We start from the raw sequence: 18063 nt of genomic DNA, 5'->3' as shown, positions 1-18063 counted from the left end.
ACCTTTATATATATGTGACAAATACAAAGAGTTCACGTGTTAGTTAAAAAGTTGTTATGGTCGTTAATTTCCGTTTAAAAAACTTAATTGATAAAAATATTTTGTTGACAATTAAGAGACACGACTAAATACTTTAATATGTATCAATTTAACCCTTTTTTTAGAAGAATTTAACCCTGTTGTTTGTCTATGAATTTGATCTCAAATAACATATTTACCCCTTAAAAAATGGGCACATATAATCCCTCTTATAAAAAATGGTTAAAGGTAAGGTAATAAATTTGAAACCTACCAAGTTTGTAAAACTTACCATCAAAAACAAAAATGTTTCTAAAAATTTTAACCTTTAAATACACGTGATAGATAAAAAAGGTTCATGTGATAGTTAAAAAGCTATCACGAACATTAATTTCAATTAACTCAACTAATACAAATCTTCTTTCAGCAAATAAGAGATGCAAAAAAATTTATAATTATCAATTTACTTCTAACATTTGTTAATAAAGTCTAACTCAAATAACATTTTTCAAAAAAAAAAAAAGTTTTTCACAATAAAAAAAGGGGGACATACACCCTTATGAAAAATGATTAAAGGTAAGGTAATAAATTTGAAACTTACCCAAAAAAAAAAAAAAATTGTAGATTTTTGCCTTTAAATATATGTGACAAATAAAAAGGTTCATGTGTTAGTTAAAAAACTATCACAAACGTTAATTTCAGTTAACTCAACTAAAACAAATCTTTTGTCGGCGAATAAAAGACACAAAAAAATTTAAATTTATCAATTTACTTTTATCATTTGTCAATAAGCTCTAGCTCAAATAAAATTTTTCTTTAAAAAAGAAGTGTTTCACTATAACAAATGGTTAAAGGTAAGGTAATAAATTTGAAACATACCAAGTACGTAAAACTTACCAATAAAAACAAAAATGCTTCTGTACATTTTTATCTTTAAATATATGTGACAAATAAAAAGGTTTCACATGTTAGTTAAAAAGTTGTCATGAATGTTAATTTTAGTTAACCCAATTAATACAATTCTTTTGTCGGCGAATAAAAGACAAAAAAAATTATCAATTTACTTCTGTCATTTGTTAATAAAGTCTAACTCAAATAACATTTTTCTTTTAACCAAAACATGTTTTTCCCTATTAAAAAAAAGGGGACACATCCCTTATAAAAAATGATTAAAGGTAAGGTAATAAATTTGAAACATACCAAGTGTGTAAAACTTACCAACAAAAACAAAAATATTTACGTACATTTTTCACTTTTAAATAAACTGTGTCAGATAAATATAGTTCACATGTTCGTTAAAAAGTTGATACCGGTATTAGTTTTAGTTAATTAACTCAACAAATAAAAAATCTTTGCCGGCAAATAAGAGAAACGTGATCAAATCCCATACAAAAAACAAAAAATAAAACATTAGTAATTTCGCTCGAGAGTAAAGTGCAAAATTCATTTATCAAACCATAAATCCAAATTCTTGTATTTTTTTATATATATATAGAAAAACATATGGTATAAGTGTATAACCATATAATAAAAATAAATAGAATTAAAAAGTTATTAAAAAACTTTAAACAGAGCATAATAATTAATAAAGAAAAAGTAGGGAAAAAATAAATAAAATGCCAAAAAAGGGTGTGGACCTAAAAAATAATAAAGGAGGAGCATTAAACAGAAGAAATGTTAGGGTAGTGAGACTGAGAGAGCAATATAAATATGAACAAGGCACCGACGCATAGACACACAGAGAGTCTGGTCGGGACCTTCCCACCAGTCCAGAGAGCCACACATACAACCATACGCAAGACTCAGAGTCAGAGACCCTAAAAACCGCTCTTTTCCACAGCGTCTTTACTGTTTACTTAACTGTGGGTTGAAACCGCGGGGATCTGTTGATAAAAAGTGTTGATACTTGACACTACAACCAACAAACCGAAGAAAGAAATGGCGTCTTCTGTTGGCGGAGCAGCTAGGTACATGGCGTACTCTCCGTCTCCGTCTGCTCCTCCTTCTCCTCACCTCTCCGGCCTCCGCTCCGCCGCTGCCGCCGCCGCCGCTTCCTCCGCCGCTGCACTCCTCGACCAAGAAAAGTACCACTCCCTCGATCTCACTCTCTGTTTGACTTTTCGGTCCGATCGCTTTTTTTCTGCTTAATCTCTCACTGTTTGTGATGTACTGTGAATTACTTCTACTTCGATTTTTTAGCTTAAGTGCTTAGTTAGCTTTGGTTCTTATGAATCGGATTTCGATTTTTTTTTTTTTTACATGTGATCTAAATCGGGATTTGAGTTTATTAGTGCAATATCACTTTGATTTAAGTGCTCTTTGCTCAGTTTCACTAATTGAGATTTACTTTGAATTAGTTAATAGTTTGAGTAGCTTAATTTTTTACTTTAATTAACCAAAAAATTGGTTCATAGAATTCAGATTTTGATTTCTAGTTGATCTAAATCGGATCTGATTATGTTTGTGAAGTTAATCTATGCTCACATTATTGATTTTTGTGTTTATCTCTCAATAATTGCGATTTACTGTAAATTAGTTATTATAGTTTGATTAGCTTAGTTTCTTTCTTTAAATAACAACAACAACAAAAAGTTTCATTTGGATCAGATTTCGGTTTTTATTTGATCTAAATCGGATCGATTTTTGTTTGTTTGTTTGTGAAGTCAATCTAAGCTTGCATTATTGATTTTTGTCTTTATTGTACTCCTTGCTTAGTTTCACTAACTCTGAGTTAGTTAAAGCTTGATTAGTTTTATTTTTTATTTTTTTTATTTTTTTTAAGTGTTTATAAATGGTTTCCTATTAATTGTTGTGATTCAAGTTTTGGTTTTTGTTTGATCTGCATCAGATTGATTCTATTATTTGTTTTTTATTTTTCTTATTTTGTGTGTGAAGTCTATGGCTTGATGTCAGTTTATTTATTAGTACATTATTGTGCCATTTATGTTTGATTGGTGATCCTTGTAGGTAGTGTCATGACATTGATGCAACTGTGTGAATTCTGATCTGTAATTTGATCTTTGACTTTGACTGGTTTCGGATTTTTCGGTGATAGGTATCTCACTGAGTTATTAGCGGAGCGTCACAAGCTTAGTCCATTTATGCCCGTGCTTCCCAATTGCTATCGCTTGATAAACCAAGGTAAGTTTTGCATTTACAAATTACTGTAGTTTAATATGTATCTTGCCATATCTGGTTATGTGTGATATAAACGGAAACAAAATGTTATTTGGTGTGTAAAAGAGTAGAATTGATGACCAGGAATTCAACTAATTGACAACACACTTTTGAGTTATGTCTAATCATAGATCAACGACTTACCAATTGAGACAACATGATTAATTTTAACGAACTTTTAAAGCACAAATAAATGGTGTAGATGCTGAAGCATGGCCAGATTGGTCCCCCTTGTTGGATTGATGCGTAACCTATTTATGGACTCAAAGTTGTAGAAATTCAGTAGTATTATAAATCAACCAACATAAATGACTAGCTTCATCCTAGGGATAAATGATTAAAACCAAAATTCCCAAATTTCATTTTGTATTTATTCATGTGTGTTTGGGATAGAAGAATGACTAGTCATAAATTAGAGAATTTGAAGTATTGATTGGTGATTATATTTTGGTGTTATGCTGGCATACGGCCGTTAGAGGATTGTGACATGCATCAATCAACTTTGTCTTATTGATATGTAAAGGTAGGCTACTTCATTTGTATAATATTGGGAAGTCACTTCACGTTCTTTGATAACCTCATTTAAATGGTTAGAAATTAACTCTCTTGATTCAGATCATAGTATTCCTTCCTTTCAATTGTCTGTGGACTCACAAGTACTTAGCATGGGTGGATATAAGTAGTTTAGGGTGATTAGTGCATTGCAGATTGGAGATTTTCATCAATATCTCCAACTCTACAATATGTTGGTGTATGCCATAATGAAGACTATGAACATTAATTTATTGATTAATTTAAGGCTCAAAGGGTTATTATTACGAATTATGCTTAGTATTAGGTATCTAATAGGACCAAGTAGAGGAACTTCTGTGATTTATGGCTTTGTAGCGTATATGGGCAAAAGAAATCCAAATTAGGGTGATTTGAGCTTCATTGTATAACTAATTCACTTTTATGCTAATAAAAAAACAAAGATTAAGAAGATTTATGATATCATATAAGTGATTTAAGTATTTAACTAATATGAGGTGTTCCTTCCTTTCGAATCTGTAGTAATAAGCTCAATACTAGAAAATGGGGATAGGCTGATGACTTTTAGTTCAAATGGCACCTCTCTCCTTGTGGCTCTGGTTTGACAATGGAGGTTTATGAATCCTTCTACTTCAAATTACATTATAGTTACATAAGATGTTCATGGGAATAAATTTTGAATATTTGTCTCTGCAATTGTTGTTAGATGCAAACTTAGTATCTTGTGCCTGGCTAGGGTTACTTTAGGATGTGCGGAAAATTAGTACATATCCACCAACATCTCTATCGTCCCTTAGTGGGACGATAGAGTTAAATTGGTATTAGGTTAAGGTTGAAAATTTCAATTAGACAGTTCAAAGTTATTTCCCCTTGTCTGGGTTACCCCAACTTCAAAAAAGTATATAAGCTGAGAATATTTGTTAACTGCCTAGCAGCATGGAGGAGGGGCTATTGTACACACTGGTATGGTAGTCTGGACTTAAAACCTAGTAAAAGTTGTGAAATCTATCTAGAAATTTACCTAAAAAAAATCTATATAGTTTGTGATACAAGATTCAAGAGAGCACTTTAGGTTTGGTCTTTAAAGCCTTGTTCTATATAAAAAAAAAAAAGCCTAGTGCACGTTGAGGTCTGGGTAATTTGGTTTCCTATGGTTGGGGGATATTTCTCTAACAACTATATGGTCTGTCAGACACTGTAGCTGAAATATTTGTTTTCTATGTTTAAGTGCTAGGGACTCCATTATAGGAGCTAGATCACATTTAGCTCAGGATTCCACCTTTCCATGCTTAGGGATGATCATGGTAGCAATTTCAGTGGATATGTATTCTTCTGGGGTTTTCTTCACCTGTATGACTATGGATTCTCATGTATGAGTCGTGACTTCTATAGTTTATGCAGTCTAATCTCTAAAATAGTTTTTGCAGATGCCTGACAACGTTCATTTATACCACCAATGAGTTCTAGCTCAAATGACACCTCTTTTACCTATAAGACAAGGTTGGAGGGTGAGGCATGGGTTCGAACCAAGACTCACTGCATGTGTGTGTGTAACTTACCAATCAAAAGACAATGTTCATTTATATCTGACTTTGCTTTAGTATAACGAGATGTATTAAACTTCATTTTCCTTCTTATTCTTAGAGTGCATTCTTTATAAGATTAAATTTATTTCATGGGGAAAAGCATTAATTTTAACTGACTTAGAAAAATCCGTGTTGTCTGTCCATTTTGTGGTGACTGCTAACTTTTTAACAAATGCTGACTGGTACATCTTATTCTTGAAAATTGACATTTTTGGAGCAGAAATATTGCGTGTAACCACACTGTTGGGGAATGCATCAGTTTTAGGTCAAAGTGGGCTTGAACATGCTAGCCCCCTGGCTTCTGGAGGAATATTTTCGAATGGAGGTGCCGATGTGAACGGATGGGCATCACGGTTCCAATCAGAAGTACGGATACTAACCATTAACATAACCTTTTTTTCCATCTAATTTTACTGTTTTTGTAGAAGTATTACTGACGCGATCATTTCATTTCATACTGACTTATGACATTTATTTGAGTGCTTGTAGATTATGCCACTTTTTGACAGGTGGTTGAAGCTAACATCCTCAAGCAATGTAAAATAGATTTTAGCTTACCATCCTGTTCCAGAAACCTAATAAGATGGTTCTCCATCTCTTCCTTATATTGTTGCGAAGACACTCCTATACTTGAAATATTTGTTAATTTCACTTCTGATGTTAGACTGCAGTTCCTGCTTGTATGGATGTCCTATATGCAGAGCATTGAGCAAGACATTTCCTATTTATATGAGTTTTGAGACTCTGGGAATCGTAAATTTCTCCTGTATAAAGCTGACTGCTGACCATTCAGTTAATGAATATTGTTATTCAGTTTTCCTTATGAGGGTGCTATCTTGTGATATTAATTGACTGGTTTGGGAATTCAAGATTTTACTGATCTAAAATGTTGCTGAAACAGCTGGTCTATCTGACTTTATCTGATGCAAGAAACTGCAACTGTTGAGGCTCCTATTAGTTGTTGAATATGAACATTTAATTCCCATGCTCTATACTTTTAGATTTAGAGCCCTTGAAGTTCAGTCTTGTCTGATATAATTGAATATTAGCACATGTTTTAGTTGTTCTATTGTTAATTTGGTTATAGCATTGTTATTAGTCCTTTGTGTTGTTCTATTTTCTTAGAGCTGCTCCCAAGACATTTTACATATTTATACTCTTATGCATGTGCCATGTGAAGCAGGACAGTTCTATTTATCTATTACTAAGTTTTAATGAATCCGGAATAATAATGTGCAGATGTCGGGTTTGATACAGCCTTCATCAGCACAAAACTGGCTGAGTTCTCAATGCAGCTCATCTGGTCTTATTGTCAAAAGAACCCTCAGAGTGGATATCCCTGTCGAAAAATATCCTAATGTACGTATAAACTTCTCTCTCCTGTGTGTTTGCTCATGATTTTTCTTTTCAGTGGTATTTGATGTTGATTTTTATACAGTATAACTTTGTTGGGCGTCTCCTTGGTCCTAGGGGGAACTCTCTCAAGAGGGTGGAAGCAAGTACAGAGTGTCGTGTTCTGATCAGAGGCCGTGGTAGCATTAAGGATCCAACTAGGGTAATAATGAGATTCTCTTCTACTGATGATTGTGTTTACTGAAACTTATATTTTCACCAGTAAATGAGGAACTCTTTAAAGTGTTTCATATCATATATCTAGTAAAGTGTGGATGGATGAAGTGAATTAGATTGGAATAATCTCAGGAATAAGTTCCATGAGAAATTTGGAAATTGCACAAGTGCCATTTCTATTTTTCTACACTTCATGCTGGAAACTTGGTGATTATTTATGAATGTGCATTTATTCCAATCTGTATATAAATACACATATATAGACATTGAGCTTTGGCACCAGTAGCTAAGAATAGGGTGGAGAGTGAGATCATGATTTTTAGACTTCTAAACCCAATGGACACACACACATTGCATTGCACAACACAAAGTGTGCAGTTGAACTATCTTGGATGCCACAATGTTCGATATGAATTTATTAACCCTCCCCTCCCCCCCCCCCCCCACACAAAAAAAAAAAAAATGAAGTATAATTAATGATCTCTTTAGTTGGTAATTTGAGCATCTCTCATTGCATCAGTGAATAGTTGGAGAGAGCTACATGAATTTAATACAATAAAAAAAGCAAAGGCCATTCACCGTTTGGCCTTTTCTAGCACAAAGGGATTAGGGAACCTTGGCTTTCATGTTGTCTGTTGTTTGTTAATTGAAAAGCTTTCTCTTTTTGGAGAGAGGTGCTAATAAGAAGCTTTGCTAGTTGCTTTTGATTGTTTGGGCTATGTGGACTAATATGGAATGCTTTCGTGACTTTCTTCCAGTTCTCATGTGAAAGTAAATGTGTCAAATCAGACTTGAAACAGACTTTTTAGAATTTTTTTTTTAAGAAATAATTACAATATGCTGCTAACTTTGCAACTCGAATCTTTTCCCCCAGACTTCCAAGCACTTTGTGTATGGGGAGGTGTCAATTAAGCTACAAGGCCTTTGGCAAGACTTTTTAGAAACTTTAAGATCATTCATTTTTCACCTTCCCTTTCTAGAAGCTTCTTGTCACTGCATATAAGAGAAAACTGTTGGGACACTTCTCTGCTATATGAGGCTTTTTTCCTCAGAGGTTTCTATTTCTTAGTGCCTGTTTGTAATGGCTTATTAGTTAGCTTTTTGGGATACATCTTTTTAAAGCGTTTTTTTTTTTTTTTTTTTCTAGGTGTACTTTATTAAAAACACCACTTATTAGAAGGGGCTTCACTTTTGAAACTAAGCTGCCCAAATAAACTATCCTAAATGGACACATATAGTTGCTAAAGTTCTCGTTTTTTGTGGCACTTGACAATATTTCAAGTGAAATTACAATTTATTATCTTAATCATTTCATTTTTGCATAGTTGCAATTATTTTCTTTGCAGAAAACTGCCTGAGCTTAGGCTGTTAATGCCGTATCACCACTTGAGATCTGATTCCTGCTTTTCACATGTATTGTGAGAATATCAAAATATTGATTGCTGTGTTGCTTCTGTTTTAAAGGAAGAGATGATGAGGGGAAAACCAGGGTATGAGCATTTGAATGAACCTCTCCATATTTTAGTTGAGGCAGAACTACCAGTTGAAATAATCGATGCTCGACTAATGCAAGCACGTGAGATACTTGAAGACTTACTGAAGCCTGTGGTAAGTTTTCTTTCTGCTCCTCTTGTAAATCCTATTCATTCGTGTTGAATTTAATTTTTCCTTATTTGGATTAATCTGGGCTTACATGGTTCTTTCTATTTTCCTTATTTAGGATGAAACTCATGATTTCTACAAGAAACAGCAGCTACGAGAGCTAGCAATGATCAATGGTACACTTCGTGAGGAGGGTTCTCCTATGTCTGGTTCAGTTTCCCCCTTCCACAACAGCCTCGGTATGAAAAGGGCAAAGACCAGGGGCTAATGAATCCCCATTCTTAAAAGGCTTTTGGAGCTAGTGTGTTAGTTTCTGCAAGTAAACAGCAATTCCCATGCTGTAGGTGTTGCCATCCCAGCCAATGCCTCCAACTGCCATCGGGGCACTGGCACTACTGTGTGCCAGTTCTAACTTGTTTCTATATCAAGTGTGTTTCTCTTCTGTAAGGTGGAGGCTAAGACACAGTGTTACTTAGTAAAGGACTACATTAAGTACCGGGTTTATGCTTGTGTGTGTTGCGTTTAGGTTGTTTGGTTGGGGCATTTCCCCTCCAAAGCTGTCTTTATGTTATTAGGTTATAATATAAGTTTGAGATGGCGATTTTGTTTATGGTAATGGGGGATATCTATTGGGGAAGTGAAGGTATGGTCTGTATACGAGCGAGGCAAAAAAACAATGATCTATCCTGTTGCGTGTGGTCTGGGTTGGAATGTTTTTGTATTTATGAAGTGTAGTGCTTAGATTTGATTATAAAGCATTTTTTGATATCTGCTATAGCTTTTCCTCCATTTTAATGCAATCTTGCAGCATCAACTCTTTAAGAATTGTCAGACCGCAGCGATGCATTGTTGTTTCTTGCTTGTTTAATGAATGTCTTAAAGAGTCTAATTTATGGAATTAGATGCATTATTTGGTATTAGTTATTCAAGGAAAAAGTGTTTAGTTTGCAACGATGTTTAACTGGTGATCATGCTCTCTCTTTTGGCTGGTACCTGATAGTTTGTAGAAACAACTATTGTACCTTTTTAGCCCCAATTGTCAGTGGGGGTTTGGCTTTTGGTCCAGGGGAAGGGGCAAGATATGGGATCCACAGCCAGTGATCCCATTATGTCATCCCAACAAGACTTGTCAGTTGTCACATTATTTACTATTTGTGGTCCTAGACTTTTTCCTCGACTTGTCACATTATTTACTATTCAAAGATGTTTTAGATACCAAATTTTTTGTCAAGGATTCAAACCTCCTCTCCAGAATGGGTTATAAGTTAGGGCCTACACAATAAATGGTGTGAAGTCTCAAAAAAAAAAAAAATTCACCCGGCAGAATTTTAAGATATGAATTGAAGGAACAACACTTAAGTATCTTTCTTAAGTCTTGCTCATATATATATATATATATATATATATATATATATTAAAAGTGGTTTGTTTACTTTATTGATATAGCATCCTTATATGCAAAGAAAATTACTGAAGTATATTGTGTTGAAAAAGAAAGGCCTTAAGGCAGCTTATCATATCTAAGAAGATACAAAAACTTCACGGACGATTAACCGATGCTGCCATTTTTCCAACATTCCTCTGTAATTTTGACAATGGTTGGTGATTTTTTAAATTTTATAATAGCAATTTCATGAAACTTTTAGAAATTTATTTGATGAAAAAATATTAAAGATTGTTTGCTCACTTGATTAATATGAGGTTTAAAGAATATAAATGAATGTGATAGGAACAAAAATCCTTACCTGCTAAGTCAATGCACGAACATGTATTGTAAGGAAAAAAAAAGATGTGCTACTTTATAAATGGTGAAGCACATTGGTCGATAAGTAAATTGTGTAATAACTTATAAGAGGAGGCAAATCCACTGTGTGACTCACCCCCCACCCCCAAAAAAAAAAAGAAAAAAAAAATTCTGATCACAATATTCAAAAAATAATAAAAATAAGACTTCCATTCATTAGCTCTCCTTCATGCATGACTACAGGAAATCGTTTCAAATTCATCCTGAAGCAGATAACAGTTGCATGGAGTTCTATACCTGACTATATACATTCCAAATTCAAGGAAGTAATGGAGATTTAATTATACATGTTTATATCAACATGGCAATTATTGGAAAAACAAACATGAAGGAACTTTGAAAGCCTGAGAAGCTTCAATACCAGGCATCATAATCAGCAACATCTGGAGAGACTCGAAAGATATTGATTAATTCAGACCTTCTCTCCGCCTTCTTCCTCGTCCTCATTGTCATCAATTCCAACCCAACCGGTGAATGCAAAAAGAAATTCTTTGAAGTTCACCATTCCATTTTTATCCCAATCCATCTCTTCTGCAAAAGTAAAATAAACTCATTGACTTAAATTAATTATGAAGGTCACTAGTTTGCATCAGAGTGGCTAAATCACATCCAGTGAATGCATAGTAGGTTCATACATGCTTCAAAACATGTTTAACCTCTAATCACTTGATGGGAAATGCAAATCTACATGGATGCAACGCATCATTGTTAACATATAATGTCAGACTCAAGAACATTCAGGTTCAGCTGTTCATTGAACTGTGAGTTTCTCTATGAAAATCATCTACGTTACAGCATTACTACAAATAGATCAAGACAACAGGTGGACAATAGTATTGAAAAATACTGCGTGCTAGCTAAGGTAAACCCCAAGAAGCCTATACGCCAACTTCATCAATATAGATATCTATGAGACCTAGGGAATTAAGATTTCCAAGCAATACAAATCAATATGAAGCCAATTTCGAAATTCTTTAGAAAGAAAAAAAACACTTATACAATCTAGTTTGACCATCAAATGTGGCACCACAAAACCATCTCATCAATATAGATATCCATGAGACCTAGGGAATTAAGATTTCCAAGCAATACAAATCAATATGAAGCCAATTTCAAAATTCTTTAGAAAGAAAAAAACGCTTATACAATCTAGTTTGACCATCAAATGTGGCACCACAAAACCATCTGTTAGTGATGCAGGTTTCCTTCACGTAAAATGCTTGCACATTAGCATATGAATCTCTTTACTTCATGTGTACAAGTTAGGCACAGGGAGAGAGAGAGAGAGAGAGAGAGAGAGAGAGAGTACCAAATCTTTTCATGGCTATTTGTCCAGAACCTTCCCCTGATGTAGTTTCATTAATGGCTTGGACCATCTCACTCTTACTGACATAACCATCCTTGTTCTTGTCCAAGAAGACGAATGCATCTACCAATGTTTCAAATGTGGCCTCCAGATCGGGCATTCCCACCCGTGCTTTCTAGCAATGTCAAGGAATACAAGAAGAAGAAGAGGAAAGAAATACAGGAAAACATTTATTTCCTCATGATGGCAAGATGATAATCTTATAATCTGCTCCTTTTACATGACTCACATTTTTCAATCATCACTCAACTGACACAAAGCATTGATTTGAGTTTTCAAGGAGAATATCAAGAAAAAGTCACTCTACGGACAGTCTTTGGTGATTCTTCAAAATTGGTGGAAGGATTAAATTAACCCCTCCAAAAGCCCACCCCAAAAAGAACACTTTAACCTCCAAGGTAATTAGGAACTTATAAGCACATTTTCTTCGCAAAAAATATATCTTTATAAAGACGGGACCAACTAGAACAAATATACATGTACGTTTACTTCACCAGGAGAAAGATATAGGCATACTGCAGAAAAATTCAGGACATCACATACCATGAATGTATAGCCCTTTATTTCAAATTGATAAATTATCTGTTCAATGCAAAGAGACCTATAATCTAGTCACAGGAAACAGGAAAGTGCATGTATCTGCTAATAGAATAATATAGTACAATAACAACAACCTAGCCTTAGTCCCAGAATTTTAGGGTTGGGCATGGATCCCAACGGGCTAGTCAAGGTCGGCCACATGTATTCTTTTCCACTGTTCTATTCTATCTAAAGTTATACACTGGTATATCTCCTTAATTTACATGTCCATTTTCACTGTTTTTTACAATTGTAAAAAATATAGTAAGGCAGAAGGCATATGAAATATGACTCCCTTCTCTAAATGATAGAAGATATTAGGCTTTTATCTGCCAAACATCTATTATTTATAGGCTTCATGTTTCAGCTGTCATGTAAAAGGAAACTTAAAAGAAACTGAACAGATAAAAGATTTCAGGATACAGCATGAAGGGTAGCCGCATCATCTTTGAGAAGATAGACAAGACAGAGAAGTACAATGAACTCATTGAAATCTATTCCCTTGTCCTCATTAATATCACATGCCTGAAAGAGATCATTGATTTCCTCTTCTGTACATGAAATTTCCAACTTATGGAAACTTTTTTTCAACTCCTCATAATCAATTGCACCATTTGAATCCTCATCTACAATTAAAATAATGAAAACACACGTCTAAGTAGCTATTAAATAAATAAATAATATATATATGTACACCTATAAGAGTAACATGTGTGCGCGTGTGAGTAAATCATACAAAAAAACAAGAAAGCCATTCTTCGTAGCAGTTATAAGGGGAAAAAAATGTAGGAGTAGATGGTTTTGCGTGTTGCTGTGTATGTTTTCAGAAAAAGTTAACACTTGGGCACCATCAGGATATAGGGGCTACCAAATAAATTTAAGTTCAGTAGTAGAAAATAAATACATATTTCTACAAAGTAGTTTTCTATGGTAAAACTCAAAAAAAATGATCCCCAACCCTAAAAAGAGTCTGATGTAAGATGGTCAGTTATATATGGTTATTTTATAAGCTGTTTCATTCAGCCTCTTAACATATTACATATCTATCCAAACAAGACATTGATGCATAACTTTTTATTTCATTGATACGGTTTGACAACATTTAATTTATGGTCATGAATTTTGGGTTGCAAATAGAAATTATCTATTGCTAATGTTCAGCAAGCAAATGAACAGAAGTTTACCTACCAAATTGCTTAAAAATAACTTTGCAATTTCTTAAGCTCTCATCAATTTTTGGGAATTTCAAGATTATGCTGTTGAATGACTTCATGGAAGTTCCAGCAGCCGCCCTACGCTTCATAGCTTCAACCGTTTTGGCTTCAAGCTTTGTTTCAGGTTTTGAGACCTTTTTTGGTGATTCACTCTTTCCCACTTTATTTCCCATTGTCCGCTAACTAGACCAAATGGGATGCAGGAAACAAGCTAAAAGTATGTGCCACTGCCTACCCACACCAGGAAAAACAAAAGTGAGAAAATATTTGGGTAATTGCAGCACAAGACGAATCAATTGTGAAACATACAGAAAAATTAATTCAGTCTATAAAGTAAACATGTTAATAACTGTTCAAACAGATGGAACAAATATCCAACAAATGGCAAGATTCATAAGCACTGGTATGATCCCAAACTCATTAGATTGTGTTCACTACCAAATTCATATATTTCGTTTAATTGCTTCTGAAACACACATATTCACCAACTATAAGACATGGCAATATGTGAATGGACAGTGAATCTTATAGATGTTGCAATACAACAGAGTACAGTTTACATCCTGATGATATGGCTCTACTAGTTGATTGATCTTTATCTTCGTTGACTAACCAATGAATTTGAAACACAACCCTCCACACTGAAATCCTTGTTGATGTAGGAAAGCCTAAATTAGCTTTAATATTTCTTGGCCTTAGATGAGGACATGCAGGAAAAGAAAATTTTTCCAACAATAAAGCTCACCTCACACAATTCATAAACTTGTCATAACTATGGTTTGGCAATTCCAATGCTTGAAAGTTCCAAAATTGAAAAAGAGAGAGAGAAAAAAAAAGCATAAGAAAGAAAGAGATATAAAGTGTAGCAAGCCAAATAACCAAGTACCTTTCCAGCTCCTCTTACAGATAATAAGATCAGAAGCAGCAACAGGAATCAAGAACCCAAAAATATGTCACTATGGAAATGGCTTCGCTTGCAACCTGTTAGAAAAATGAAAGCACCCAACCAAACAAAGAAAACAGAAAAGTAACCAGAAGAGAAAAAGACAGAAAGAAGCAGAAACAAGAGGTGCAGTTTGTTGAAAAGCCAGTTTCTACACAAGGAGATTGCAAAGGTTTGTGAAAGATCTAAGACAAAGTTGAGGATATGAGAAGTGGGGGGGTTTGGTTTGTTAACTCAGTTTGAGGGGGACCCTTTCATGTCTTATTGGAGCTTTAAATCTTTTGATCCAATATTTGTGCTCCACCCACCACGTATTGTCGTGCTTCACCATCTAATTCGATTTCTAAGGCGCTTTCTCACGGTTACAACCTTCGCTGACTTTCCATACACGTACAAAAACAGAGCAGATCAACAAAAATAAATTAATAAATAAAAAGAAGTTCAGAATATAGAATAAATATATGCTTTTTGGGTATTGAAAATTGAAGAATGAAAATAATTTTTAATGAGATTGTGAGGTCCAACTTCCCATGCAGTGGTCTAGATATTGAAGCCACAAATATTTATTAGTGTGGCAACACTTTTATGCAAGTTCATGCACACCAAAATGTTATCTTTATTTAATGATTATCAAATTTAATTATGTAATTCATTAGTTTATGCAATTTTATGCTTAAATTTAGTAAGAAATCTAAAATAGAGTACCTGAAAATTATATCCAAATTTTGTTTTTTGATTAAAAAAAGGGGTCAAAGAAGTTGCAAATTACAAAGATGTATTTGAAAATTTTCTAAAAAGTGTATATAAGGTAGTTCATTAAAATACCTCGCCAAAAATAGCAAATAAAATTAGCTCATGATGTATTGATCATTGTTACATGGCTGTCACAAATCACAATTCAAAGCATATATTATGTCTAAGATAAGCTTAACCTGCCATTTTTTTTTATAATTATTTTATGGAATACACTGCCATTTTTTGATGACTGTGATGTGTGGAATCAATGGCTCATATAATGCCTATTATTTTTAGGGTCATGCTAACGAGTGCCCTTAAGGCATTGGTTAACAATCCATTTTAGGAAAGTTTTAACACCACTTTTATGGGAAATGAAAAAAATGTCAAAATATTAATTTTTTTTTTTTTTCTTTTCCCATAAAAACTTGTGCGCGCGAGAAATGAGGTTGATGGACCGACCCTCGCTTGGGCTCACAATCTATTTGTAGTGTGGGCTTTAGGTTTCCTACCTTAGGTAGTTCCTAACACAAATACCTAACACAGTAACCTCTCCTTACGAATTCCCCTACTCTCACTGCTATTATTTTTTTGTTGCCTCTCTCGCTCCCTTTTTTCTTAGTTTCCTATGTAACCATTCAACAACCACCTTTCTTCCTCAGCTTCTCATATTTATAGCGTAAAATTAGTGGAAGAGTTATGATTACCCTAGGTTGTTAGTGGGCAAGGGGGTCCAATTCCATTGCTTCTAAGTGGGTTTTTAGTTGGGAGTGGGAGTGGTGGTTTTGGAACTAGTTCCCACCTCAAGAAGGATGCTCAGCAGCGATATTCCCTGAGGAAATACTGGGCAGTTGAGGTATATCATCCTCGAGCAGTCACGTTCCTAATCAAGATGTGACTAACCAGGCAAGTCCTAGATTACGAACCATGACGTGTATGAAATTGCTTGCATAATGGGCTTTGGATCGAGCCTAGTGGCATGGGGCCCAGGCTCATTGCTTCAGCAGGCCTGGGGCCCAGCTTCAAACAAAGGGGTAAGAACCATGGGCCTCACTGTAGGATTAAAGTTCAAGGCCCAAATGGGCCTAGGGATCCCATGCCGTACAAAACTTTTTTTAAATGGATTATTAATCAATACCCTAAAAGCATTCGTTTGCATTTTTTATTTTTATTATTATCTTTTTTTTTTTTTTTTTTTGAGAAAGAATACCGTGATTTTATTCAACTAACCAAACTTTGGTCAAACAATACAAGGTGGTGGGCCTCTCTATGGATGTCTTCCATCCATATCTGAGTGCCATTACAATACTTGGCCAATTTGGCCAATTTATCAGCTACGCAATTACCACTACGCTTCACATGACTAAAGGAGTGGTATCTAAGAGAGGAAGCAATGGAACGTGCGTCCTCTATGATGTGTCCAAAGGGAGCCATGCATGGTGGTTCCGCGTTAAGACTTCGAATGACAGTGTCTGAATCTCCTTCAAACATTACTTCCTAAAGACCAATCTCAAGGGCGAAAGAAATCGCTCTTCTGCACGCTAGAGCTTCCACATCTTCAACCGTTGGTGGCAGCACCAGAAGTTCTATTAAAGAGCCAATAATCTCACCTGAGCAATCTCTGATTACGACCCCAATACCTGCTGAGTATATGTCTTGGAAAATAGCTCCGTCAAAATTGGCTTTGTATAGAGCTTGAGGGGGTGGAGACCAGTGAACCGTTGGTGGTGGAATTGGTTCCGCACCTCGCATCGACCTCCTTGCTGACTGGAATTCTTGTAGGCGCTCCATTACATCAGAATAAATCCTAGAATATGGCAAGTAGTTTAGGTCCAGTCGAGAAGCATTTCTTTTTGCCCATATGCTCCAAGCAATATACGCAAATCTCTCAGCCAAATTCCCATTCTTGACGTTGAGAATACCCATAAAGAGGTCTCGAAAATTTGCAAAGTGTACTAACAGTTGCTGCCGGCAAAAACCATCTTCCCACCATGTTTCTTTGACTGCTTGGCACTCCCAAAGAGCATGAATGGTGTCTTCTACCCCGCTGTGGCAGCAATCACAAGTTGCAGTTCTCGTTACTTGTCGCCTAAACAGGTTTTTCTTTGTTGGAAGAGACTCGTTGCTTGCTCTCCACAGAAAGTGTTTTATTTTGCTTGGGATATCAAGGTCCCACAAGTCCTTCCAGAAGGTATCCTCAGAAGATTGGTTTGATGAACCTGGTTTTTTCCTCCGTTCTGCCTCTGTAAGCATTCTATATGCACTTTTAGTCATGTATTTGTCGTCTTTTGAGCCAGACCAGATGAGACAATCATTTGCACGGCTTACACTCAGGGGAATGCTACTGATAGTTCTTGCTTCATGTGGCAGGAATTCTTCCTCGATCCTGTCATGTATCCAGCTTGTACCATCATCATTCAAAAGTGCACAGACCCGAGTATTTCCAGGGAAGTTTTTCTGCGGTGAGATAACTTTGCTTGAGTGAGGGTCTGGTAACCAACTGTCACCTCTGATACGGACTTTCTCCCCATTCCCTATCCTCCAAATAGCACCCAATTTGATTACTTGTCGTGCCCTAAGGATGCTTTGCCATGCAAACGAGCCCTTCGTATTGACTGCTTCGTCCATGATTGTGCATTGGGGGAAGTATTTAGCTTTGAAGACCTTGTAAAGAAGAGAATTTGTGTTATGGAGTAGTCGCCACACTTGTTTGCCCAGCAAAGCTAAGTTGAAATTCTCTATGTCTCGAAATCCTAGGCCTCCTCTAGATTTGGGTTCGCACATTTTATTCCATGCAATCCAATGAATTTTCCTTGTCTCTCCATTGTATCCCCACCAAAATTTTCGAATTAGTGCTTCAATATCCCTGCATAGACTTTTTGGGAGTTTAAAGCAATTCATAGTGTAGGTGGGCATTGCTTGTAGCACTGCTTTGATCA

General features: G+C 35.3%; 2 protein-coding genes across 3 annotated transcripts; one reads left to right on the top strand and one right to left on the bottom strand.

Moving 5' to 3' along the window:
- The first annotated feature begins 1722 nt into the window (after nt 1-1722).
- LOC115955739 (KH domain-containing protein At5g56140) lies at nt 1723-9283 on the top strand. Its single transcript, XM_031074044.1, has 7 exons — nt 1723-2102; nt 3074-3159; nt 5533-5678; nt 6552-6671; nt 6751-6867; nt 8346-8489; nt 8602-9283. The coding sequence occupies exons 1-7, from the start codon at nt 1957-1959 to the stop codon at nt 8749-8751; spliced, it is 909 nt and encodes a 302-aa protein (XP_030929904.1). The 5' UTR covers nt 1723-1956; the 3' UTR covers nt 8752-9283.
- Nucleotides 9284-10410: 1127 nt separating this feature from the next.
- LOC115955738 (probable calcium-binding protein CML21) lies at nt 10411-14769 on the bottom strand. Of its 2 annotated transcripts, none has more exons than XM_031074043.1 (5): nt 14333-14769; nt 13421-13673; nt 12656-12858; nt 11597-11768; nt 10411-10818 (listed from the first exon to the last, which is right to left on the bottom strand). In XM_031074043.1, exons 2-5 carry the CDS (start codon nt 13617-13619, stop codon nt 10700-10702), a joined length of 693 nt encoding a protein of 230 aa, XP_030929903.1. In that variant the 5' UTR covers nt 13620-13673; nt 14333-14769; the 3' UTR covers nt 10411-10699. The 2 variants fall into 2 exon arrangements, with proteins under 2 accessions (XP_030929903.1, XP_030929902.1); XM_031074042.1 differs by having other exon boundaries at nt 13421-13677; nt 14333-14768.
- Between the last annotated feature and the right edge of the window lie 3294 nt (nt 14770-18063).

The sequence above is a fragment of the Quercus lobata genome, chromosome 8, assembly GCF_001633185.2.
Source record: "Quercus lobata isolate SW786 chromosome 8, ValleyOak3.0 Primary Assembly, whole genome shotgun sequence".
NCBI lineage: Eukaryota > Viridiplantae > Streptophyta > Magnoliopsida > Fagales > Fagaceae > Quercus > Quercus lobata.
The sequence above is the reverse complement of the archived record's forward strand: the minus strand, read 5'-3'. Positions and strand labels throughout refer to the sequence as shown.